General features: G+C 39.7%; 1 protein-coding gene across 7 annotated transcripts in view; it reads left to right on the top strand.

Moving 5' to 3' along the window:
- SSBP2 (single stranded DNA binding protein 2) overlaps positions 1-27,370 on the top strand; it is a 128,052-nt gene that overhangs the window by 31,127 nt on the left and 69,555 nt on the right. For all 7 annotated transcript variants that reach the window (XR_015280519.1, XM_086868045.1, XM_086868047.1 and 4 more), the window contains exons 2-4: positions 817-889; positions 4,925-4,986; positions 6,796-6,880. Coding sequence is in view for 4 of the 7 variants with exons in the window: in XM_086868045.1 (XP_086724171.1) it covers positions 817-889; positions 4,925-4,986; positions 6,796-6,880 (220 nt within the window). In the remaining 3 variants the exon portion in view is untranslated. The remainder of the gene's footprint in view (positions 1-816; positions 890-4,924; positions 4,987-6,795; positions 6,881-27,370) is intronic.

Below are 27,370 nucleotides of genomic sequence, written 5' to 3'. Positions count from 1 at the left end.
CTCCTTCTCCTTCTCCTTCTCCTTCTCCTTCTCCTTCTCCTTCTCCTTCTCCTTCCCCTTCCCCTTCCCCTTCCCCTTCCCCTTCCCCTTCCCCTTCCCCTTCCCCTTCCCCTTCCCCTTCCCCTTCCCCTTCCTCTTCCCCTTCTTTTACCTTCTGGAAAGCCTGGAGACTTGCAGACAGACAGACAGACAGACAGGAGGCTCTGGGGAGGGAGTCAGCTGGAGCTGTGGCAGTTGTTTGTAGCTCTGGTGCCACCAGAGCCCAGGTGTGGGTGAACCTCAGGATCCGTTTTCCCTTGGCTGCAGAGCTGTGGTTGTTTGGCCGTGCTGTGCATTGAGGCTGCCATTGCTTCTCCTGATGGCAGCCTGAGGTTTCCATGTTCTTTGGAAAAACCACAGGGCTGTTTTTCAAGTGTGCTAACAGCTTGGCACATTCCACATGTGAAAAAAAGTTGACCTGGAAAAGTAATCAGTGATGCTGCATGAATATATTGTATTTACAGTAAGCACGCTCGCTCAGAGCAGCTCTGGGTCACTTGTTAGCTAACTGGGCACTTGTCCAAATATTAAAAATGTTGACATTAAGTAATTTGGGGGCTTAATAATGTTTTAATTAATGACTATTTAAACACCTCTGGTCAGATTGACCTACATGTCTAGCTGAAAGTAGAGGTAATAGATTTGGCACATTCAGTACATTGTGGTTTGTGGAAGGCAATGGGGTGTACCTCAAACTTGTGCTCATCCTTTATTTCTGAAGAAGAGGAGCAAATAAATACACAATACTAAATATTGTCCTTTCTGTTTATTTTTCAGATTAGCACTGTACGTATATGAATATCTGCTCCATGTAGGAGCACAGAAATCAGCCCAGACATTTTTATCAGAGGTGAGTTTTTTTTCCATGGCTTCTGGGGGCCTGCAAGTGAAATAAATATGATTTGGTCTAGAATAAAAGCAGTGAGAAGCTTGGGTATCAGTTTGCCTCAATCCACTGTTTCTCATCCTCTGGAACCCAGTCTGCCACGTCCTTTTACGTGATTTTGTGTAACTATTTTTGCTGTGATTTGTTATCCCCATTCTACAATAGGGAAGATTATTCTATTTTCTCTAGTAAGTGGGCATGTTGAGAACCCTTCAATGGTACTTGGTTTTGATGACCTTTTAACTTACTATTGATATCTCCAATTGTGAATGATGAGCCCTTCTAAATGTATTGTACATCCCACTGTCATACACTATCAGTTCTCCTTCTCTGAAGCACTGCTGATCTCTCTGTGCTCTCACCATGCTTTTAACCACTTCACTTCTTTTCATCTGCTGAATCGATGATGGCCACCACCACTTAGGTCCTGCTTTTTTAAACACTTTCAACTGCTAATGGAATTTCTACCTGTACATAGTAGTTTGGGGGTGTTTTTTAACAGTCTTTTCAAAGACTTGGTGTGCATCTTTCAAAGGTTGAGGTAAACTACATCTCCTCGGCATTTTGATTTTGCCCTAGGATACAGATGTATGCTGAACACATTGAAGTTCTCTGGGTTTATTATTGTTTCTAATCTTTGACAAGAACATACAAAATAATAATAACAACAATTATAATAACTAATAATAATAACAATAGTGTAGTAGTAGTAGTTGTAGTAGTAGTAGCTATAGGAATAGTGAGCAAAAGTTGGGAAAAAATAGGCAAAATACTGTCCAAGAAAATTTTTCTGCTTTTTTTATCCTTCTCCAAAAGCTAATAAAATTATTATGCTGTGATGACATTTTGGAGATGGAAGAGGTGAAAATGAAAATCCAGTGGGTTGTTTGTGATGTTTACACAGAACTGACAAAGCAGAGATAAGGAAAAAGGGTAGAATTGTAGGAGGATCAGTTTATATATATAGTAAAGGATGTTTTTGACAATTGTTTTATCTCTGTGGTAAAGCATTGGAAAAGTAAGAGATAAAGTAATGTAGAGTATCATCTTGGCTTTTCCAAAACAGCTGTCATTTGTAAATAATGCATTGCACAAGGTAAATTTTGCTCACTTTGTTTTTATGATGTATTTGCAAAATGAGCAGTTGGCAGAAACATAGCTGGTATGACATCTGGATTTCCTGAAAACATTAAATACAGTGTCTTGAAACTCAGCTTTTAAAACTAATTCAGACTTGATTTACAGGGGAGCTCTCAGGTCTGAACAATGAAACATAAGGATATATCAAATCTTCAAAATTAAGACTCATCAAAAGATGGTCAGCACAGGTCAGGGACAATTAGCAGTGCATAGGGTGGGTGTGAGGTACGAGCTGTGAGTTTATTTCCCTCACTAATTAGCAGTGCAGGAGGGTAAACGTGCTGACAGTTGTTGTGAATGGTTCTGTAACTGCTGGGCTGGAAGCTCTTGCTGTTTGGGTGGGTTTCATTTTAAAGTTAAACGGTTCAGAGTAACTCTAAAGCTGAGTGTTGGGGCTTAAAAGAAGAGCACACAGAGATTGTCTGAGCTGTAGGGCAGCCAGTGGTGTCTAAAGGTTAAGAGCCCTGTCTCACAGATCTGCCAGGGACTGTGTCTCAGAGGAATGGAGCCTAATTAAAGGAAAATAGAAGTTGGATATCCATGAATCCACTGATACTCTTTAACTTAGGGATGGTTGTATTGAGCACCCCCGTATTTTTGTCATGCTTTGTGTCTAGTTTGGCTTTTGTATGCTTCCTTTGAAGAGCTGATCCTTATCCCATGTATTTTCCATCCTGGAAGTCAGATTCCAGCCTTGGATAATTCCATTAGCCTGGCTGGACCAGGCTGGTGGGCATTTCCCAGTTAATCATTCCCTGGCTATGAGCTTAACCAGTACACATGACAGTGAAGATTTTTTTTCTTATAAATAATTGTACTTGATAAGTCTCATTGATCAGACAGACTACATCTGCTATTTTGAAAAAACAAAAATCCTTGAGAAGAGTCCCAGACTTCCACATTCCCTCCAGTCTCTTTCTCCCAATAAGTTTCTCAAGAGGATATCATGTCCCAGGACCCAGAAAAGACCTGAATTGGGTAATTTCCTCACCAGGCCCTGCTTTGAAGAAAACAATCACTGCTTAGACATAATGTGGGTGTTCTTCACAGACATAATTTTTACTCCTAAGCAAATGATATTTCTGCTTCAGGAGCCACTTTTTCATTCTGGTTGTACAATGTGTCTCTTCATTATGTAATTTTGAACCTTCTCAGAGGTACTGTGTGTTCCTGATTATTAATACAAGCCTTTCCAAGACATTCCCAGGGCACATGAAGAGCAGCTGTGCCTCAGAAAAGGGTATTTGAAGAGTTTGTTACACCTTTGTAGTGGCTTTGGCTTTCAAATGTTCATCCCTTTTTTGTGCCAGCACTTAAGCAGGAACTTTGTAAAATACGTTATTTGTGAATTAACTACCGTATGAGGGATGCTGGTTTTCATTCTGCTAGCTTTACCAACTCAAGTGATAGTGGCTCAAAGTTATCTTTTATAAACAATATAAAATGGCAAAATTATTTTTTAATAGTTTAGTTCATATAGTATATCAAAATTGCTTTAGTTTTCTTCATGTTTGAGATTTTCTATATGGATTTTCACATAAGTTCAAACAACATTTTTAGGTGTATGAGCTACATATTCTGCTATTGACAAAACTTGTATGTGTTTAAATTTCCTAAGAACTGAATGTGGAAATCAAATGTGAGTTGACAATCCTAAGTCTCTTTGAAAAATGCCAGCTTTAGGAAGGCCCCTAAACCTACTATATCTACCTTTAATATTAAGCTTTTATATAATTTTACATATATGTATATGGATCTGTCTCTTTAAATTCCTTTAATATTAGGGCTGTTTAGTCATTTAATTAAAGTAACCCTCTTCTTGTCTGCCATTTCTTCTGTCCCAAGAAGAATATGGTTTGTGCTTTTAACAACTCCTTTTTTAACAGAATTGGACAGGAAATGATGCTGTGTGTCGATGTAACTGGAGGAACTTGCATTGCACACAATGCCTTATATCCATGAAGTTCTAACATGAGACATTCTTCTGGACAGTGTTGTGTGGGCTTTATTATAGCCCGAACTATTTAATTTTGGTGTTAAGGACAAGCTACCGACTGGCTTTGAAAAGGTGGTTGTGTGATTATAGTTGAGGTACAACATTTGGGAATTTTTGCGGAGAGACAGATGCTGTTGCTGTGATTGCTGTTGTCTGATGGGTTCCCTGATCAACAGCAAAAGTTTGAATTCAGGAGCTGAGAGTTCTTAAACCGCATTTCCTTTGAGAACAGCATCAAACAAACAGCTTCCTTGGTGAGAAGGAAGTCTGAGGCAGTTCAGGTGTTGAGGAGAGCTTGCCAGCACAGGAAAGCAAGGCAGAGCAGCCGTACGTTTTCCCTGAGTGGTGGGAGCTGGATTATGGCAGTGGTGCTGCCTTGCTTTTGCCACATTACCTGTGACTCAAGCGCTCCTTGAGGATTACAAAACACTGCTGGCCCTGGCTGCGGGGGGAAGAGTGCCACCTGCTGAATCCACAGCATCACTCCTGTGCAAATGGGGAAAGATTGCAGGTTTTAAGGGTGCTTTATCATCATCGCTTTTTAAATCATGCGGGTTTGACCTTAAAGTAATACACAATATATTCAGAATTGAGAATATTCAGGAAAAAAAACCCAAAGAATAAAATTCTAAAATATTCTCCCCTAGCATAAGAAGAGCTAATTTTAAGTATCAGCTATCAGTAAATGTAGGAAGGTAAGTACATAGGGCATCCAAATTGATGACCATAAAGTGTCTCATAACCGTGAAATCTTCTCTTCCTCATCCTTTTTCTTATCCCTTTCTTCATCCTTTATTTTCTTATGCTTTTTAGTCACAATGACCACAAGAACGTACACATCTGTTTTTATCATTTTGTTTTAGATAAGATGGGAAAAAAACATCACACTGGGGGAGCCCCCAGGATTCTTGCATTCCTGGTGGTGGTAAGTACCAGTTTTCTTCTCTGATTTTTTTAGAATATATTGATTGCCAGTTCCAGCTGCTGGAGGCAAGAAGTTCAGGTGAACGCTGTAAAAAGAATGAGAGGATCAGGATTAAGAAGTATTCTTTTGTTCAGGAACGAAATAACAGAAAATTAGATACAGGAAAATTAGATACAGAAAAGGAAATAACAGAAAAAGTTACTGATACAGGAAAAAAAGAAACAGTGCATCGATAAGAAAGAAGGTGGCCTGGCTTTCCTTCTTCACTACCTTCCAGCATATTTTGGAGCTAAGGGATCATTCTACATATCATAAATACTTGCATTTGGAAAGGAAACACAGTAAATACTGAGTGTCTGTGTAGATGGGAGCTTGCTCAGTCTGCAGTCCATAGCTGCACGTGTAGAATTCCCCAGGGGAGAAGAGTGCTCATAGGCACTGCTGCGTAGCCATGGTATTTATTCATTATTTTAATATTTCCAACAAGCCTGTGTTTGAAGCAATGCAGAAGTGCAGAGAATGTGCCCAGCTGTCAGGAGTACAAGAATTCACAGATTTTGAAACGGTCCCATTTGAACACAAGTGATTTGCACACCTGCATGGGAAGTGGGGTATCCTTCTTTGACCATTCTTCCACAGCTTTTGCTGTGTGATGGAAGCCTGACAAGAACGTGTCCCTTTTATCTCTAATGTCTGCATTATCCTTAATTTTAATTGTCTGCAGCAGAGTGGTCAAATTGTCCATAAATCCCTGTTACAGTGCTGGATTAAGTTATAGAGGATTAAGTCTAAACCACTAAAAAACCGTTATGAAGCTCCAAGAAATTTTATTATCAAATATATTTTGAAGTCATTCTGCCATACACACAGTTTCATTCCAGGAACTTTGTGGTGGAGCAGATTGGTATATAATTCTAGCTGAAGGAGTTTGTGGGGGAAGACCAATGGGATTATATGGCATAATAACCTTCCTTTCACTCTTTATGACCTAAGAACATGCCCATCCATTTTCTGGGCTTGACCAGGCACCAGATCCTCAGGGAGCTTTGGTTTAAGCACAGGACTGGACATTTGTCCACAGAAGCTGTGGCTGTCCCATCCCTGCAAGTGTTCAAGACTGCATTGGACAGAGTAACCTGGGGTAGTGGAAGGTGGTGGAGACTGGGTGGGCTCTAAAGTCCTTCCAGTCCAAATCATTCTGTGATTCCACGAATCTTGACCACGGAAGAATTCCCAGGTGTTTGTGGGTGGTTTTTTGGGTTTTTTTTTCCTGTTCGTTTTGGTTTTTTTCTTTCCATATTATAATGAATTAGTTCTTTCCCATACTTTGTGGAAGTCATTTGAGCAGTTCTCGGAGGGTTAAGATTAAATAGAAGTTGCTACTGTTTGTGTGTGTGTGTGTGTGTATATATATATATATACACATATATATAAAACCTACATAACTTATATATATTATATATATATATAATTACTCTGTGTATATATATATATATATATATATATATAATATACTGTATTACTATATACTATAATATATATTATTATATATTAGACCAGATTCTTGGTCTGTAATGCAGTGGTATTAGAGGAGTACAGCACTACTTGCCTCAGAGATCAGATGGCAGGACTGGGTTTCTCACAGATGATTTACAAATCTTAATTCTTCCTTAGAGGTGAGTGTTCCCATCCATTGGAGAGGAAGTGAGGTTTCTGTATAGGAACATCCATGTGGGGTGTGTGTCTGCCATAAAATGCGCAGAAGCATCACAGTGACACTCTCACCATCTGTAACCTCTTCCCTGGCAGTGTGTTCTGGGATCTCTACTGTGCAGCTCCAGAAAGACGAGAAACATGTGAACACTCGAGTGAAGCAAAAGCCTTTCATGACTACGTAAGTTTTCTCTGTCTTTACAATCATTAGTTGCATGTATAAATGTGATAGAGAAGTGTTTCTGCTCTGCAGTGGCTCAAAAACACAGGTGTTGGTCATATGTAACTCTCAGTTTTCTGGGGACACCTTAGAATTAGGAGCTCCTAATTCTTCAATTGCCAGCACAATATAGGTGGCTCCTGGAAGCTGTCCCAGAGATCAGGGTGCTGTCCCACTTGTTAAGGCAGAAAGAAGAGTGTCCTTCTGTCCCCCATGCCGTGGACATGTGAGGCTGGTCACAAAGGCACAGGACAGATGGAGGCATGGATGTGACCTGCCCAAATACCTGTGCTCTGTCAGTGCTAAAAAAAAGTCTGTTCTGTAGACGGAATTGATCTCTGGCTTCTGTCAGGACCACCTGGCTGAAACTGGGGTGGTTGATATATTTTTGTATCCTGAAGTAACCAGAAGGTTTTTCATCCTAATGAACAATCAGGTGTCAATAAATAAGTTAAATGAAAAACCAGCTGGTCCAAGACACCAGGAGGAATTAAGGGCAGAAGTTTGATGACAGTTTTGCTGCCTTTGAGACTTAGTTCAAAACACAACTGGGAGGGTCTTGAGTGAGCGTAGTTCTCACAATACAACTGTAAAACCTCTTTCCTTGACTCTTTTCCAGGTCTGTCTCACAAATATTGTCTAGTTACTGCCAAAAAATATTTCTATGGATAAAACTGAAATTAGACTGCCCTAGCCCAATGTCTTACAAACACAGATTGGAACAACATTTAGCAAAATGATCATTTTCCATTTTCTGTTGTCAAAATCTGGTAAAGACTTGACATCCTACAACGTGGGAGCTAATGGTGATCTTGCCTTATTTGCAGTTAACAACACCTGAGACTGTGAATGCACCATCAGCACAGTCAGAGATGTCCAGCATCTTTCACCAGTGTCTCTTTAACACCCTGTAGTGGTGGTTAAATTGTGAGGGAGACTAGTTACAGGGCTTGGACATTGTTGCACAGTCATGTCCAGGCTATGCTGACCACTGAACGTAATTAATGAAAGCAATAATTACCAGAGAGAGGAACAAAGTTTAAGGACATTTTGTACCCACAGAGTTGTTAAGGTCAGCCAACTTAGTAAGGTACATTCCTCAAATTAAAAACTAAATATCTCTTGCAAGTACAATAGCTGTGGTCATTTTGTCCTAATCTGTTTTAAATATAAAGTTGTTGGAAAAATAGAACACTTAGCTCTTAGTATTAGCCACTTAGTATTTTGGTTCCTTGTTATTAGAGGAAGATTTAATTCCCCACTGAAGGAGCAGTTGTTTTACAGGAATGGTGTAAGACTGTGAGGAATGACATTAGAGATTTAAATCTGGAGGGATCCAAAGCACAGCAGTTGACTTCAGTGGGGGGACACTGTGTTCTCAAAATAAAGTGTATGAAACAAAAGCCAAAAATCCAAAAAATGTAAATATTGTCGTGAAACAAAACGATCAGCAAGAGAGAATTTTCAGTGAAAAAGTATTTGGAGTCTAAAAAGAGTCCACAAACCTTTAAGCTCAGGAGATTTTAACTCTTCAGTAAGTTCACTATTGAGTCCAAATTTAGAGGTATACTAGCAATCTTGGCAGGTGAATCGAAGTAGTTAGAAACATCCTTAGCATGTTCCATTAGCATTTCTGATTTCTACAGGCCTTGGAGTATTACATAGCCTTATTGCTCAATTCTGTCTTCATTTTTGATATATATTGTCATAATTCAAGAAAAGTGAGAAAATGTGAGTTCTGTGTGTCCTACAAATTTGTGATTGAATATTTAACTTCCTGTATAATGTCATGTTTGATGAAGAAAAGATAAAATCATGATATGATTCTATTTGCCCATCAAGACAGGATGAACACTTATTTTAGCAACAATTTGATTTCTTTTAAAAATTAATTCAGCTGGTGTTCGTAAAACTTGTTCTCTCAATATTTTAAGGTGGCAGGAAAAGCTTTGCATTGTTTTTGTCACAGTTGGGACAAATTCATTTAATCCTTCACAAGACTCATGATGCTTCTTGTTATCACCTAGGTTTTGATTAGGACAGTCTTCATTGTGTTTTTTGTGTGTGGTATTTTAAGGCAGCATTGTAAGCTCATGTCAAGGAACAAGAAAATGGTATTAGGATATAGCCAAGCAGATCTCACAGCAGAGGGAGATGAGCATGTGTGAAGTGAAGTCCTGATCAGCACAGTGTCTTGCCATTGACTGTGGAGGGGTTAAAATCCCACCATCAGTGGGGACCATCAGAAGCTGCCGCTGGGTTCTGGCTCCTGCCGAGGCTGAGGGGGCTGGTAAATCCAAACTCTGCTGCCACATTGCAGGTCAAGTAGTAGAGCATTTGTAGCTGAGCTGTCATATCTGAAAACTGTTGTTGTACGTACAAAACGGCACAGAAGGCTTGTTTATTAATTCATACGAGCAATTCAGAATTTTTTATTAGGCATGTGTTCCACTTGACCTAAGAAAAACCGTTCATGCTGAAGGGGCGCGTGGTCTGGCTGCTGCAGACATGGCAGCTGGAGCTGAGTGGGCTGTGTTTGGAGAGGAAATAATCTTGTCTTTGCTCTTGTGGAGAGAGAAAGGCTTAGGAATGCTCGATGGAGGAGGAAAGCACTTGCAGATGATTTAATGATTTGGAAATATTGCTGCCTCACTCTACATAGCTGCGAGTCAGGTAGGAACACACAGGTTGACTCACAAAATGAATACGCAGAAAGACTGAGTTTCTTCAAGTTTACTTACAAGTTTTACATTATTTGAGCTGCAGCTGTAGGATTAATGCTGTTTGATTTCTCTCCCTCCGCAGACAGTGTGTTGTTGCTTGCAGCAACTACAGTGCTCATCTTACTAAAAAATAAATAGAAAAAGCAAAGCCCTATTCTGGCTTTATAAAGAAGATTTTCCATGCTCATTCTGAGTTTAAATATTTCCAGCTTCCCCATATTTAAAATGGATTGTATGTTTATTTTCTGTCAAGATTTGCTACTGGATATGTTTTCTTCTGAGTGAACAAGGGTTCTGATTAGGTACATTTTTATCATTTTGTTAGGCTTGAAAAGATGCATGTCATGAATGTGCATGTGCTGGATCAGGGAGATAGGTCCTGGCCTGGAAGTTTTGAGATATATGATGTAGAATTGGAAATTGTTTCAGGTGACTCAGTAAAGAAAACTGTTGCTTGCTCACCCAGCCTGTTAATAATACTGCAGGCATTTCAGTAGGAGTAGCTTCATTTGAAGCAGAAAAATCCCCATGATTCTTTCCCAGGTACCTGTTACTTTGCTTTTTCCTGGAGGAAAACTTCTACACACTTTGAAGTCTTTTGAGAAATCATGTGCGTGGATGGTCTGAGGCAAAATTCAGTCTTCAGTGTGGAATGGTTTGTGATTCTTCACGGTGTCCTGAGGAGATCTCTTCACCTCTCTAGTTAAGAGCTCGTTTTTCCACATTTTGAGATCTTCTGCTGAGAGAAGCAAGTTCCTACATGTATCTCTTTTCCACTTCTTTCCAATCTGAAAACTAGGTTCAAAAGAGGAAACAAGACCTGGATTTTAGCAGCAGCCCTTCTTCTGATGGCCACAAGTGACCATCCTCCTCTTCCTCAGGGCTAGCCATTCATCCCCATCTCTGGGTTTGAAGGGGCAGTACCTGAAAATCCTTCTTTATAAGATGATTTTTGTACATAGCAGTTAGGATATTTTTACTGTCCAGAAATTCCTGTGCTCCTGTTATCTCACACTCTTGGCACTGGAAGTTTCTCCACATGGTGCTGGTGCAGAGAAGGGGGGTTAACTTTTCTCACATGTATCTGTATTAAAATCTTGATTATTTTCCAGTTAAGGTTTGATTAGTTCTTCTCTCCAGCTCTTTGCAAGATCTTCTGGTATGGGCAAAGGTGTCTGGCTTATGTTTGTGTTTCCCAGAAGAATTCCAGGTAATGCACAGGGTGACAAACCAGAGATACTCCTAGCCCCAGAGACTGAAAAGCCTCAGGAGCTGGGCCCACATTCCTCTGCTCTGTTGGCACAGTGCAGTGCTGAGCTCTGTGACAGAGGGCTGTAGAGTGTACCAAAGACAATGCTGTCCTCAGTTTTGGCCAGATCATTCCTTTCAATGATCATAACTATAGAAATAATATTTTCCCAGAAGTTAGTGAGCAGAATGCTTGGACATTTGAGACGGCTGATCAATCTCTGTGTACCTCTGTTCAGAAAAGCTGGGTCTCTGCATTTATTTCTCTATTTTATGGGGAGAGAAATTACTGCTTTCTTCTCTGGACCCATCTCCCTTCAGTAGAACTAAGAGGCACTTGCACACCCTAAATTCCCCAAGTGCCCTTAGTTAATCATTATCAATACTCAATATTGGAGGAGTTATGAATACTTTTATATCTATTTTAGGCTACATGAAAAGCCTGTGAGACTGTTCTCCCATAAGGACTGTTTTGCTTCTGGTTTCATAAAATTCTGTCTTCCTTCTCTGCCTTTCTTGCATCAGGGATGGAGGAACTTGTTTTCCTTCCTGATTGCCTGACCCATCTCTTGCTACTCTTCTGCAGGCAGCCTAGCTAGGGCAGCATTTGCTTCTAGGTTTATTGCTGAAAATGGAATTCTAGATCTGGTTTCCAGCCGTCAGTTTCTGTGGAGAATGAATGTTAAACTCCTTCTGTTAAAAACAGAAATTGAGGGGAAAAAGCTCCCCATCATCCTCATCCTTCCATCGAAGGGCAAAAGATGACAAGTTGTCCTGCTTTGCTCCCGGCCTTTTGTACCAGAGGCAATGCTGCAGATCGGGGTTACCTGTTATTTCCTTTCCTGAGTTCCACAAAGTTCTGGAAGGCCTTATGCATGTTTACTTGTCATCACTAAGTCAGTGATTTCACCTTCAGAATATGTTCTTCAGACAGTTGATTTGTCTGCTACGTAGGTAGTTCATGTGTCCAGGAAGAGAACAGGTTATTTCCTCAAAGAGGAGATTTATTAAGTGGTCATAGCATTCTTTTTGTAGTTAATAGAGAAGTGAAAAGCATTTCCTTTCATACATTCATTGTTAAAATTGTATTTTTTCCTTTTGTGTAAGTAGCATTCATATCTAATTTTGAATGAAATGCCTTTCCTTTCTGCTCTTTTCATTCTGTGAAGATCATGCCTCACACTGTTCAGATATATATATATGTGCAGTAAAATGTGTTCTTGTATATGGAAGCCAGAAGAAAACCAAGAATTTGCATTTGCTTTGAAATTCCATACCTGAACACATTAAGTAGATCATATGGTTGAAGGTTGCACAACAATAAACAGTTAACAAGCCATATTTTTTTGCAGAACACTGTTTGGTGCAATCTCACAAGGTGGTGCATCCTTGGCTTTCTCATATGTGCAGCCAAATGCTTTGAATGTGAAAAACTGGATAAATGTTTAGGATTCTTGTCCTTGGTGTAGGAGCACTGTTTTGTCTGCAAGGAGGCCAGTGCTCACTGGGAGGTTTGGGGAGCACAGGGTGGGTCACCGTCCTATGGTCGTACATAGAACTTACACAGGCGAGCTGGGCTGATTCAGTCTCCCAGCTCCTTAATTTTATTGCTCAGTAGCTGTCCATTAATGCAATTGTTGTGGAAAGGATTAGCTAAAAGCATGCTCCAGCTCCCAAAGTCTGCAAACAACATTGACTCGTGTCAAGTGTAAGTGAATATCAAAATATTGCACTAGATCTTCAAGAATATGAAACCTTTTGTTGGCTCACCAGAAATTTTTCTGAGTTGGACAATTTGTACTTCCCTTGGATGGCAGAGACTCCTTTTGCAGGAAAATCAAGACTAATTTCCTGTTTTTTCCTGCTAAGAAATCCCCCAGTTGAATTCTCGTTCTCACATTTTCATGAGGGAAGATGTGCTCGTTCTGCTCATACCATCCTCCTTCATCATTCCTTCCCATAAATGAGTTGAAAACATAATGCTTGGATTTGAACTGCTCTGTGTCACAAATGTTAATTGTAAGCTCTGGTACAGAAACGTGTTACTTCTTACAGACAACATAATTTTTCTCTTTATAGAGGTAATTTCCCAGGTAATTTTGTGCATTGTTTCTCTTTTAATGTGAGAACTCAGCCACTTGTTCCAGAGAGATTTCCTCCCCAAAATTCCAATTGCTCTTCTTCAAGTGAATATTTAATTTCCTTGGAATTTAGAAGTAAAATGGTTAATTAGCTTGAGCTCAGTGGAAGCCTCAGACAGGATAAGGAGCCACCATTTCCCCAAAGGTAATTTAGCTCCTCTTTCATGGTTCCCAGAGGGAGGCAGTGGACACATTTCTTTCTTTCTCTTTTCTAACAACCATTTTAACTTCACTTTCATTGAAAACAATGGGAGATAACAACCATTTTAATGAGGGCAGGCTTTGGGAACACTCTGTGTGAAAAATAGTATGTATTTTCAGTGGTACACCAAAAAGATTACTGTATGCAGAGCCATGCCAAATTTATGAAATGGGACAAAATTTGGTTTTCTTCTGTTTGGAGGAGAGGAGGGGGATGTGAAAGCTCTGGAAGTTAAGGGAGAAGTGAGTGGTTGAAGAGATAAGGTGGAATTCACAGGATGAGCTAGAGGCTGAAAGACAAAGGGAAGTGGCTGGAATGCTCAGGCTACTTTGCTGCTTTCTAGAGGATATTAGTATTTTTTCAAAAAGGTAAAATCTGTTTGTAAGTTTGTTTTTTAATGTTGACAGCCAGGCTGTTAACTTACTGGACACTTTAGTTCATGATAGGTGTCTCCATGGATTGATCTCTCTGTGTTCTGAAGTCAACAGCTTTCTTTGTAATTAAGATAAAGCTGGAGTCCTTCTGCTCTGAAGCTGTGGCATGTGTCATTGCCTGGAAGAAGGTTCCACAGGAAACTGCTGAACAGTTCAATGGAAGTCCCTGGGTACTGCAATTTCTTTTCCTGTGTGGTTGTCCTGATGAGCAGCTGTCAACTTCAGCCATTTCTCAGAGTAATGCTGTTAAGTGTATCCTGTGTTAAATGCCTTGCAATTGAATGAACTTTGCTCATTCAAACTTTAATTTTTTCATTTGCTCTAATAGATTATTTATGCTACTATAGTGAAAGCTGTATTACATTTAAATTTTAAACTTTATCATTTGGAGTGAGCTTAAAATCAGGGTTTCAGAGGAGAGAGGATATTTTTTCTTTTACAAATGAAAGCACACATATATGTACCTCATGGAGTGTGTTTAATAATCTAATAATTCAATATACACAAGTGTAAACCTTCTGGATTTTAGACATTGCCTCAAAAGTTGCAGAAGTTGTCATTCTTTTATTTTGAATTTGTTTCACCTTTAAGAGTGAGAAGGTACAGCCTACTGTAAGCTTAAGTAACATTGAGAAACACCCTGTTTCCAAACGTTTATTTTAGCAGTTGCATTTAAAAACATTTAATTTGTCACTGTTGACATACAGATCACCCTTACTCATGGTAGAGTGCACATGGTATGTTCTTACAGAGCTCCAGAACATCACTAAAGGAGGTCAGGTTGTAGTTTAGTAACACTGGGAATGCTAAATGGACTAATTCTGAATTTAGAGTCAGAGATTTTCTGGCATTAATATTTAACACTGGTTGTACATAATGCGTTACATCAATAGCACAAACATTTGATCAATAGGGAGCAAGTACCGGGTGAAGCCTCGCCAGGGCCCACTGCCCCTGCACACTCTTCCTCCCTCTTGTGCTCTTCCTCCTGATGGTTCATCTTCCATACCAGGGTCCCTCCTGATGTTTATGGTTCAGGGATTTGCTCTCAGCAGTCCCACTTTAGCTGGTCAGATCTCCTAGGGCTGAGGGTGAGGCTTTGTGGCTCTGCAGTGATGCAGTTTGGGTTTTGCTTTCTTTCTTTTCGCTGTTCTCTGCATTCTTCACACATACATTTGCAGTCCTGTTGTATCAGTGGCTGGCTTTCCCAGTCATTTTCCATGCCCTTTCCCTAGGGAGAAAGACAAAACAAATTCCACAGCTCCAAGCCCCAGAAGGTACAAAGCCCCTATCCCATCTTAGTCCTTGCTGGCTGCCAAGGTTGAGAGCAGCTCTTGGAGATGCATTTCATGGACAAAGCCCAGCCAGGACCGAGAGGAAGGCTCCAGAGAAGGGACTTGGTCTGGGAGGGAATTGCATCACCACTTGTCCTCCTAACTGCTGCTTTTTTATCAATGACACCGATTTCCTAAAGCCTGTAAAAATGTACTCACCCCTGTGTGGGTGGGCTTCTGTGGTCATCCTTCCATAGCTGCCCCCAAAGCCTCCAAATAAAGATCCACTCTTATATTGCCTCCTTACTGAAATTACCTCCAGTTTCATTTCCAGGCTGGGAAAAAGGCAGCAGCAGCGCTGTCTCTGGTGCGTGGCTGTGCCTTTGTCTGCACCAGGTTAAGCGCAGCTGCACTGATGGGAAGCAGTTTTCTTTTTCTGTTTGCCTAGGCTGGAGGCACTTCACCTAAATGCAATCTTCTTTAGCCTCATGAAAAGCAAAAGTGAAAGTGAGAGTCTTATGTCTGCACAATATGCCAAACACAGATTTTGTTATCAGCTCGACTGCTCCGTTAATACATCTAAGTGACTCATTTCAGACTTGCTTAGCACATTTCTGGAAAATCCAAGGACTTACAACTTCCATCTGCTCTCTAATATGATGAAAGATGAATCCTGAAGATCACAAATTGCAGGAGACGTGCAGCTCTTAATAAGAACAGCTGAACAACAAATGCCTTATGAGAGGTGGTGAAAAGAGAAGTAATGAGGAGGAAAGGCAGGGAGGCCTCTGGAGGGAACACGGATATCCATGGCTGACTAGAACTGTCACATCCAAACGCCACACTAAATATGAGATGCACATTACATAACACGAGTCACAGGGAGCAGATAATGGTCTTTTTGAATTTTCTGCAGAATTAAGGCCTGGGTGTTACAGACACTGGTGTTTACACGGGTCCTTGGGCCTGCACAGGATGTGGTGCTTGGGAAGAAACGTGGAGTGCTGCAGATCGGGATGCATTTAGAGGAAAGCTCGGAAACCTTGTTTCTTACTTTGAGATCTCTGCATTCTAAATATGATAACCACTGAAAACACTAAACCTGCAGTTTATACAGATAGATAAAATACAACATTTCATCTCCCATTTTCTCCCCCCTAGAGAAAAATGGAGGTGGTGGCATAATGAAGGAGAATAAAGAATACTAAACTTGACTTAAGGTGAAAGTCTGCACTGCACTTTGTCCTTGTAGTCTGTTTTATTGTCACTCCTCCTTAACTTCAGTGTACATCTCTAAAGTGCTGTCACAGCAACATCCACAGACTGGATTTATGCCATTTAGGGAGGATACCTGTAACAAAATTCAGATGCAGCAGTCTGTAACCCATCAGAGGCTCATTTACCCAAGAAAGTAGTTCTGTGAATAATTCACACCAGAAGAGGTGCATGACCTATCTCTGGTTTTCTCTGACACAGGAAGTAGAAAACAAAGTTCTCTATAAGGTGGATAATAAATATTAAATTCTGAGACACAGAGGATCTGGAAAACATTTTCCAGTTCTGCTTTCAGATCCAATTTCCATATTGCAAACCTAAATTTTAATCTGAAATGTACAGAGATCTTAAGTAGTAGATAATTAAGGGAATACTTTAACCCCTGAGGTGAATTTTAATATCTTTTCTGTTTTAAAAGAGTGGCAGGAAAAGACTGCATATGCATACAGTTGAGTGTGACATTTTACTTAATAAATCAGTTTTACACGAGTTGGATTTCAGTGAGATTTGTAAAAGCAGGCAGTGAATCCCTGTGGAGCACGACCCCGTTGGCTTGATCCCAGCTCTGCACAGATGCTGGGATCTGCCTGGACAGGTCTGACAGCAGGATCAGGGACTCTGGCCTTTGCCTGGCAAACAATTTCATGGTCGAGTAGCATTTTATGTGTGAATACTCTGATTAGAGTCACACATGTTTGTAGTAGCAGGGTCACAGAAAACAGTACCACTGCACTGGGTCATTCCTGTTTACTGTTCAGTTTTAGAGTTACTTCTCTTTACCAAAACTATTCATTTATCTCATCTCCATTTTTTCTATGTATTGAGACAAAAACACCCTTTTCCAGTTTTCTCTATTGTGAAGAAAATCTAAAATTTTCTTTTTACAAGGACAAAGTTGTTAAAGGGTGGCTTGCTGGACAACCCTTAGATATCCCTAAAGCATTTTGCTCCATCATATGATCTAGTTTATAGTATTTTGATTATTTTCCCTGTATTTTCATAATGTTGTGTTACTCCGTGTACACAGGGTGTTTTGTGACTCCCACTGTCAACTGCTTTCTTTTTCTTGATCCAGCTGCTGCCCCTCCATTGCTGTATGGAGAACATGTGTTTAATTTCCTCTTAACAGGAAAAAAGTCAGCTACTTGACAGCCTTCTTTAAAAAAAAACCTAAAAAAAAAAATAATTTTTTTTTAGCCTGATTATTTAAAAAAACATACCTGAGTGAATGGTGGCAAATAATTAGGTACCAAAATAAAGAAATTTTGTCAGTAAAGCTGACATTGTTTCTATTCAGTTTCCTGAATTCCAAATTGGCAGAAGAAAATGGTATTGAAGGCTAAGGTATCCAAGAGGGTGATGGCAGAGGAGGACTTTAATAAGTTTTTAACTACCCCACAGGGGTAGTTCTTGACCATTTATCATTATAAATCTATTTTCTGTTGCCACTTAAACACACCAACCTATGTAACTTTCCATTTCTGTGCAATATGGGTAATAGGTTTACAAAGAACAATTTGTAGTTTAAGATTATTTTTAAAAGCTTATTTTTGGTTGCTTTACATTTTCCTAAACTTCATCAGTTGCAGCCAGAGTTGTCTGACAACTCAGCAGAGTTGTCTGTGCAGGATACCCGTCCATGGAATGTCTCTGTGGTGCTGCTGTGGCACTCAGGCACCTCTCGAGCTACCTGGTGACAGAGCTGGGGGTTTATGGAGGTGTTTTTTTATTAAATACCTGTGTTCAGCTGTATTGCTCCTAAATCCTATGTAGACACACAAATTTTGTTGTGCAGAACCTTCACATCCTTTCAGAAGAGTCTCTTAAACCCCCCCCCTCAGTCTTTGCAACCAATTTTTTGGTTAGTCCATGTTTCTGGATTAGAAAGCCCTCAACAAACAGTGCATTATTCACTTTTGAGCAGCCTGTGACTTAAGAAAAATACAAGAGAAAAAAATATCTCCTTGGTATGTTTATTTTCTGCTTTCTTCTCCATTTTCCCACTACCCAAATGCAAAACAGCGATGATTTGTTAATAGTGTCAACTGGAAATGGCCCAGTTAACATTATCAACATCAAGGATAAGGTTTGAAAGGTGGTAAAACCTCTGGGTTTGTTCTGTGCCTTAAAAATACATTTAAAGAGAGCAGAAGCTGAAACAGGTAGTAATTTGTGTTCTGATGATTCTGACATCATGAATTAAATCTCAGCTATGCCTGCCTAAGTTTTAAATACTGGTACATGTATTTAATACCAGTATTTAAATACTGGTATATGTACCTATAATGTAGGTACCGTCTTGGTGGTTCTTTTTTTCTTTTCCTCTTTTATTTTTTTGACATAAAAATGTGGAGCCTGCAGCAGCTGTTCCTGACATGAGATGAACTCCAGAGGTGCTCCAGCTGCCATAAATCAAGCTGCCTGTTCAAGAGGCTGAGTTAGAGTATTTATCTGTAGTAATAATCTCTTTTCTTAACAAAGAGCCTTTTTTTTGTGTTTTTTTTTTTTTTTAAATATAGGCCTGATGCTGGATTAATCAAACTCTGTAAGACAGTCACATAAAACAGGTGGTATATCCCGGTTTTATCAGGAACTTCTTAGTTTAGAAAAGTTACAGTAAAACACAGTAATTCAAATTAGATTACTCACCATTTTCAGAATTTCAGGTTGAGGTCAAAGGACATACTGCAAGAAATGAACGTGCAGTTGCATACTAGATTTATTAGTGACTAGAAGCCACCTTAGAAAATGTGTTCCAACTATATTAACCAGGGCCTGGAAAATGCAGCAGTTGTTAAGATATTGCCTGGTAGCAGAAAGTGAATTATTGTTTGTGGTGGTGTAAGCACTTATGCACAACCACTGCCTAAACAAGAGAAGAATTCTGAAAGTTAGAATTGTCTTTTTTTGGTAGTAATTTCTGTGTTGCACTTATGCTGAGTAGGCAAATTGTGAGCTGTTGGAGCTGCAGAAGTAGAATGTGTCCATTTTTGTCTCATGGACAACACATTTCCTTGAACATTTTAACTCTAGTGCCACTGCTTGGTGCTTTATTTCACTCTGGGGCTTCTAATCTTAATTTAATTTTTCTTTTTTTTCTTTTTTTTGGAGGTCACGGTGGTGGCATTTTGTTCCTCTAGTTGTCTTCAGGGAAACTTCAGATGCCCTAAAACACAAATACTGTTGGAGTTGTTAATCCTAAAATGTGATTTTCGTGGAAATAGTAAGGGTTTGCAAACCCTTACTGGTGCTGATTCAGGAATTACATTATATGAGAGTCGGAGTAGTGCAGAAATACTCTCTCTGAATTATTATAATTAATAGAGCTGGTCATGAAACAGAATGAAATTCAGTACAAAAGAAAAAACAGTGCCAGGACAATGTTTTTAAAGTGCCATTTCTGATTTGTCCTGTTTTCCAGAGACCAACCTGTAGTAAATTAAACTTGGAAATCTCCAAACATATTTATCTATAAAGAATTAAAAATACAGGAGCTTCTTACAATTTCTTTTGATGCACAGAAGGTGTGTTGTAGAGCCTCCTCAAGTTTTCCCAATCATTTTATCTAAAATTGTAGTGCTTCTTGCATTTGGGGGTATGTCCTTAGTATGAAAGAGGTTTTGAACCTATTGTTTGTGGTAGTGCCGTGGCTCACATACTCTGACAGGCATTTGGCTGCTGCATAAAAAGACATTTCCATACTGGTTAATTGGTTTTGCACAAATTGCCAGAATTGAGCTGTAGTTCTGATTTAACTAACGGGAACAAATTATGGGAGTTGCTTTTGGTTGCACCTTCCACCCATTCCCATGAAGTACTGAAACACCATGACTTCCTTTGCAGATCTGGAAAAACATTATTTAAATTACTATTTTAAATTATTATTATTATTTTAAAATTTATTTGTTTTATTTATCTAAACTTAGATAATATTCACACAGATGAAGTGACTATTCTAAAAACCCTTCTCTATGTTTGCTTGTGGTAAATAAACCAAGGCACAGATTCTTCTTTTGGCTGTGTTTTCCTTGCATAACTCACCATTCCAGACCTGTGCTTTATGACCCTTTATTTGAGAGCTCAGTCCTGACTTCTCTGAAGCTGTTTTAAGGTAAGTTAGTTGATGCTTTTTATTTTATGTCAGCTTTGCTGTGTGCAGGCAGATATCCCATCATGCAGTTCAGTGATGTAACAAACCACTTGTATCTTTATCAAAACAGTAAAAAAAGTCTCAAGTATTGCTTTCAAGCATGCTGAAATGTCAGACTTCAAACTGGCTATCAGCCTTGACAAAATGCACACATTTTCTCCTCCTTGTCTCAGCCCACTGTCACATTGTGGTGGTGATCCTCCACCGATCAGTGATTTTGCTTTTAAAATATGTGTTTCTCCTTATTTTTTTTTTTTCTTTAACAACATGAATTCCTGACAAGCCAAGGCCTCTGCTTTAATTTTTAATCCCAGCCTGACAGACATTCCGATTCACTCCCTGTAACTGCACTAAAATCAAATATTATTGCAGATGTTTGATGAACCATAGAATTGGTTCAAGTCTCATTTCCAGTTACTTGGTTTCTAAATGTTCTCTTTGGGGACCCAAGCAGTGCTGTCAATATTCTTTGTTCCAGTTGCTCAGCAGTTTGCAGCTTAATATTGTCGAAGGGTTTTTGTACTGAAGCAGCTGCTGAAGTCAAAGCTTGTTATGGAATAGAAGAAATTTAGAAATGGGCCCCATATCCAGTGTCAGACTGTGGAAAAGGCTTTCAGTTTAATAGCTGTGCTAGGTATTGATCAAAACCAACCAATATTGCTTGTATCCGTGGTCTTTTTGGTATTTTTTAATTAAGCAGCACCCCCAAAATTAAGAGTTCATTATTATATCCAGAAAGTTTAATCTGCTGCCCTAAAGTAGCTGAATTCTTTTCTGTATTTCAGTTTTTCCAGTGGGATTTTATTTCTCTTTTATTTCTGAAGATATGCAGTCAGCACACACTGTGTCACTGTAGTACTTTTATTTTTGTAGATGCAAAGTGAAATGCTGAACTGTGTTGAGTAATTCATGTGCTGTGGTACTTTTGTACTGTGTGCTGGAACCAAGCTTTCATTTGCTGATTAGTATAAAACCCCTTTTTTCATATTAAGTTGCACTGTCTTTACGTGGTCGTCAAACACTGCTCCCAGCATAGAGTCTAATACATAAAAATCTGTAAATTCATTGCTCTCCAGCAAAATCTGATTTTGTGTACTGTAGCAAATTTCCTGGGATTTTCAGGAGGACTGAGGGAAAAACAAGGACCGAAATTGTCAGGTCCTGATTTGTAAGTCTAGTACTTCTGTGCCACTGTATTGGACATTTGGAGGGCCTGCTGCAGGGTTGTTTAAGATTTGGAGTACTTAAAAAACCTGCAATTTAAACTCTCAGAATAATTGATCAAGACCCAAGATAATATTTTCCACAGGGTAATAGTGTATAGAGCCCCTTATGAAAAAATTGGTATTGTTGCACCTAAAGTTGAATTTTCCATGTCATTATTGAAAAAATAATTTTTGGAGGTAGTCTTAGAGAATGTTTTCTTCTTTTTTTTTTTCCTCCCCCCAATAAAGGTAGCATTGATTGCTGGATTGCACTGCAGTGAAACTGAAATTATGTCAGCAATGTATGTAAACGTACATACATAAATATATCTGATGAATGCAGGCATTATAATCCATATGTCTCACAGCAGAACTGTCCCTGATTTCAGTTTTGGGTTGGTGAAATAATGTCAGGCCCACCCATATCTTTCAGCAGCACTGGTGCTGAAAGCAATCCCATGTTCCAGAATTTGTATTGCTGCTTCTCACAGAGACTGAAGCAGGAGGAGGAAGAGGTTATTTAAGCCTGCAACTGTGTGGTGGATGGGAACAGGAACTGCTTGAATGTTGACCTGCTGGAATGTGAAACTGAAGATGGAAAAATCACTGTTCCTGTTGAGAATTTGTGGTAGTGAGTGTGGGATCAAAACTACTTCTGGATCAAGGTGGCTCAGATGTGCAGGAACAGCTCATGAGCCTCCAGCTCTGCGTGTTTATACCACTGAGAAACTGGGATTCCCCAGATCAAAGGGGAGATTTTCTGGAGATAATTGATATTTTAAGGTAATTAACATCGTGTTTTTCTGCTTGCACATCCATCATTTGCTTTCCCCCCCCCCGTGCTGTCTGACAGCAAGGAGTGAAATCCCCAGCCAGCCCAGCTCTGCAGGAGCAAACACTGCAGGTCCTCACCCTGTTTGCTCTGACTCCTGGGTTTGTCCTCCTCTAAGCACATATTTGAACAGAGCTCCTGGGTAAACTGTGCTGTCCTCTCTCTTTTTTCCCCCCTACCAACTGCTGTCCCTGGCAGGCTCCCAGCATCCGCTTCCTCCCACGGGCTGCGGCAGCGCCGGATCCCTGCGGAAATCCTGCGGCCAGCCCCACTTCCTCTGGACACAGATCCAGCTCCTCTCTCTCTCTCTCCAGCCCTGCCATCCCTGCACCGGGCAGCTTCACATCTCCACATCCCCCAGCAGCTCCCTTGGCTCTCCCCTGCTCTGGATCCCTGCTGAACTCCTGGCCATCGCGCTCCCATCCTTCTCTCTCTATAATTTCACTGATGTCTTACAAATAATAAAATCAGAGCAACAGTAACACAGTGTGACCTTTCTCCTCCTTTGGTCTGCCTGGTCTGCCTTCTCCCCTCTCCCTGCTCACTTTTGTTCTGTCACAGCTTCAGGAAGGGGTTGTAGCTCTCCTGCTATTTGTTCCAGTTGTTCAGCTTCCTTCTCTTGCATTCTTTGCATAGTTCTTCACTTTTCTCTTATTAATTGCTATTCCCCCCTGATTTATAACTAAAGGTTTTTAATCTTTCTTTTCTATAAGAACATACAAACACACACAAAATATTCTGGTTTTCTTTCCTTGAGCCATGTCAATGTCTGTCATCAGCTTTCACCCCTCACTGTGTGTGTTTGGGGTACCTCTCCTTCACAGCCATGAGGGACCTTCTCCAACTCAGATTTCACCTGTTTATTCACATGAAAATTCTGATTTATTCTTGATCATGCATCTTATTCATGCATCCTGTCCTTCCTTCAGTGCCATTGAAGGCTGTGTGTTCACCTTCTGACTTGCCAGATGTTCCTACACTGTTTCCTATAGTGCCTTTTCCTCACCTTTTAACCTCTGTCATCTCTCTGCCCCTTTTCCTCTGGGTGTATTCACTCTTTGGTCAGCTCCAAACACAGCTCCTATCTTCATAACTTTTCCTATTCACATCTTCAGAAATTTATTTTATCCAAATCAGTATCCTAGCCTTTCTCTTGCACCTTTCCTTTTGAGGGAAATGGGATAATTAAGATTCCTCTTCTCTTCTTTGAGTGCCTGGCCCCTCAGCCTTTTAAACTTGGTATCTCCTTTCCCTTGTTCTTACCATAGCCAGGAATGCCTTGAGATCTGCAGGTATTTCCCAGTCACCATATATGCATTTTTTCATTCCAGTCTTCCTGTAGAGCTGAAATTACTGTTTCTGTGCTTGATCAATATATTCATGGAGATGATACAGTTGTGTTCTTTGCCCCTCAAAAATTTGGGGTTGCTGTAGCACCCAGAGCACCTCTGTAAGGTGTAAAAATCCTCCCTCTACCTTGGTATTCACTTCCTTCCACTTTCCACTGCTGGTTGTTGATTCTGTGCTTCAGAGATCACACTCTACTGTCACCAGTTACCAATAAAAGGTTAGTAACCTGCTATAGCACTATTTCTGCCCTTCCTACATAGATTTTCAAAGCATCATTCCGGTCTTGTGCTTTTCCTTTTTGTTGAAGAGAAGCTCTCTCAATATTCTCAGGCTTCACTTGTTACCACTCTCCAGATTAATCCTTAAACTTGGTTCTAGTGTCTTGATTCAGGTTTTTGTTTGTTTTCAATGTTTTTTACACATTGAGAGTCAGAGAAGTGACTGCTAATATAGTTTGTCTGCTGCCTGTGTGGTGGTGAGTATTTTTCTTTCCTTGATTTGTCCTGTTTTTCTCTGTCCTGTTTGTAGTCCTGGATGTTCTGGTAGCTGAAATATTCAGGGTATTTATCTGACATTGTAATTATTTTTGCCTTGTCTTGGGAAGACCAATTAGGGATTTCTTCAGAAACAGTCCTGCTTAGAGTCATTAGGAAGAGTATGTTCAGTTCGGTGCAATGTAGTCCTCATTATATTTGGCAGAGTAAAAAATAATTCTGGTCTTGACACGAGGATGTCTTGACTTGCAGAGCTTGTACTCTTTTCCCAGAATTTCCCATCCAAGTAGGATCTGTTCCACATCAGCCTCTCAGCTGCTGCCCCTCTGTACCCTGAGAACAGATACCTCAATCTTCCCTCAGATCATTAAAAAAAATGTTCATTTTGCTTTCTTTCCTTCATACATACCAGCTGCCTAATAAATCAATAGCAAGACCAAAACCATTGCACATAATTGTAAGTAATGAAAGCTCTGTTTATATTTAAACCAAGGGAGTATAGACCATTTTCAGTTTTTGCAGAAAAGAATTTATTTTTCCAGATATTCATAGTTCTGTTAGTGTCAAATATTCAGGCTTTGAAAGTGATTATGTCGTAGGCAGTGAATGGGGAGGAAAAACCCAATCTCCTCAAAGGGAGATTTTTGGAGTTTAATGTTGCAACTCCTTAGAATCACAGAATTCTGGAATGGTTGGGTTGGGAGGTGCCTCAAAGCCATGGGCAGGGACACCTTCTGTTATTCAGGCTACTCCCAGCCCTGTCCAGCCTGACCTTGGGCACTGCCAGGGATCCAGGGGCAGCCACAGCTTAGGCTGGAGAGTGAATAAGACCTTTTGACCAAAGATTGTCCATGGAAAATGTTTAAACCAGGATATTGAATTAAAACAGATCAGAGGAGTCAAAGACATGCCCTATTATATTAGTATGATTTTTAAAAAAAAATCACAGAATTCCAAAGCACCAATGTAACTTGAGTTTGAAGAATTTTAGGTGTTCCTTAGTATGGTGGGTTTTTTTGTGTGTAAGGAACTTGCATACCAGTTCAGTGCTGTGTGCTGTGGGATCAAATACGGTAAATGGAATTGATTTGGAATTTTATGGTATTTATTGTATTTTATTGTAGTTACATTGGTATCTGTTCAAGATTTAGGAACTTTTCTCAATACTGTAAAGTAGTCTGATTTCTCAAGAAGGTCTTGTTAGTGCCATTAACAACATTATAGAATACAAAAGATACTGTTAAATGTACTAGGATTTTTTTTTTTCCCTGAAACTGATTGCATTTGCATTCAGCAGTATTCTCTCAGTTCATTTTTTGCAGCTTCAAGTGTCTTGGTTATGAATTCATTGCTCTGACTGTAGAAGGACAAACTGGTTTTTCTCCATTTTTTCCCCCCCAAATCTTTGCTTGCCACTTTTGTACCAATTCTGCCACTTTTATGCTAATTCCATGCAGAGGAAGTGAGGTGGTCCCTTATCAGTGCAGCTTCAGTGCATCCCAAACTTTGGAGAGGTTCCACAAAACCTTAGCATTATTAGTTTGGTTTCTGTCCTTCCCAGCAGGAAGAGTAATCCCCCTTGCTTAGGAAAGAGAATTCTATTTTTTAAAGTTTATAGTTGAAACTCGTCTCGCAATTCAAAATATCAAAGAGAAATTAAAAAGAAAACCTTAAACATGAAGAAGCAAGAGCGTGTGCATCTCTTCCTCTCTCATCTGTAAGAGAAAAAGAGCCCTCAGAATTGGATCTGGATAGATCTGAGGAAGAAATTCAGGAAGGATCATTCCCCTCGGGTGCACATGTTTGTTTTTTAAAACAATGATTGAGTTATTTTAATACCCTGGATGTTCATCCTCATGTACAGCACAGGAAAAATAGAATAAACAAAGGAGAAAATATTTTCCACTCAGCATCATTGAAAAAAAAAAGAGCTGTTGCCATCTCTATGCAGATTTGGAAGATCTTGTCTGAGTAAAGTAGGGACTCTGTAATAGCAGAAAACTGAAACTTTTAAATAATAATAATGATAAAGATAAAAAGGGTATATAAGATTGTCTGAACCTAGCTTTAACCTCTTCAGTTAGCCATCATACAGCCTGAAAGTAAATCTAGCCCGTAGCTTCTGGAAGATTATATCTCAGGTAATATCTTATTGTCAATTTATTTTAGGTAAGACATTTTTAGATTTTCTTACTCTCTGGGCATTGCTTTCTGTCTCTTTCCTCTGCAAAGGAGAGACCCACCTGAGTAGCAACAGAAGTTTTCTGTTGCTACACTGGAGAGGGAAATAAACTTCTATTTATTCTAATATAATTCTAATTATTGTTCTGCCACAGAAGAAAAAGCAGTGGTAAAGCCACATTTTACAGGAATTTAAAAAGTCCTCTGGGAAGCTATTCCTGGCATTGCCAATGACACAGAATTTTCCACTTTCAAAGTCAGTCTCTTTGGTGTGTGTGACTGATTTCTTTCATAATTCACCATCAGACCTTTAAGTATCAGAATCACTGTGTTTCATACATTGCAGAAATTATATTTGTCAGGCAGCATTCAGAATAAAGAACAGGTATGATTGCACTTACAACATTTATTTAATCAAAGAATGTCGGAGTAAGTTCAGACAGTAAACACAGACAGTGAATGTTGTTCCTGGTCTTTTCAAGTAGTCTGGGTGTAAGAATTTCACGAAGTTCTTGAAAAGGCAAAACAGTTAATGTTAAAAGCCATAAAAGAGAGCACTCAGAAGTTGAGTGTGGTTTTCAGGTTATGTGTGTTTTGATGAACTCCTTTTCCATCAGCTGGCTCAGAGGTAGAGGGAAGACTTCCAGTGGTTTCCTTTTGTTCCTTCCCTTACAATGCAGAGGGAAAGGATAACCCTGTAGAACATCTTAATCTTCACATGGGAGTCAGGTAGGGAGTACTGAGGAAAATGCCCACCTCTGAGGCAGAATTTTGTATGAAGATAATTTCTCTGCCTCAGGTTTTTATCTCTAAACTGGGCATAACTGTCCTTTTCTCAGATCTCCTGTCTCTGTTTAAATCATGAATTACCTGTAGTAAAAGTTACCTCCTTCGTTTTCTTTATACAGTGTCCCCTGTAATCAATTATGATTTGCCTGAGTC

Source organism: Cyanistes caeruleus, chromosome Z (assembly GCF_971803275.1).
Source record: "Cyanistes caeruleus chromosome Z, bCyaCae1.hap1.1, whole genome shotgun sequence".
NCBI lineage: Eukaryota > Metazoa > Chordata > Aves > Passeriformes > Paridae > Cyanistes > Cyanistes caeruleus.
This window is presented reverse-complemented; position numbering and strand designations above follow the sequence as displayed.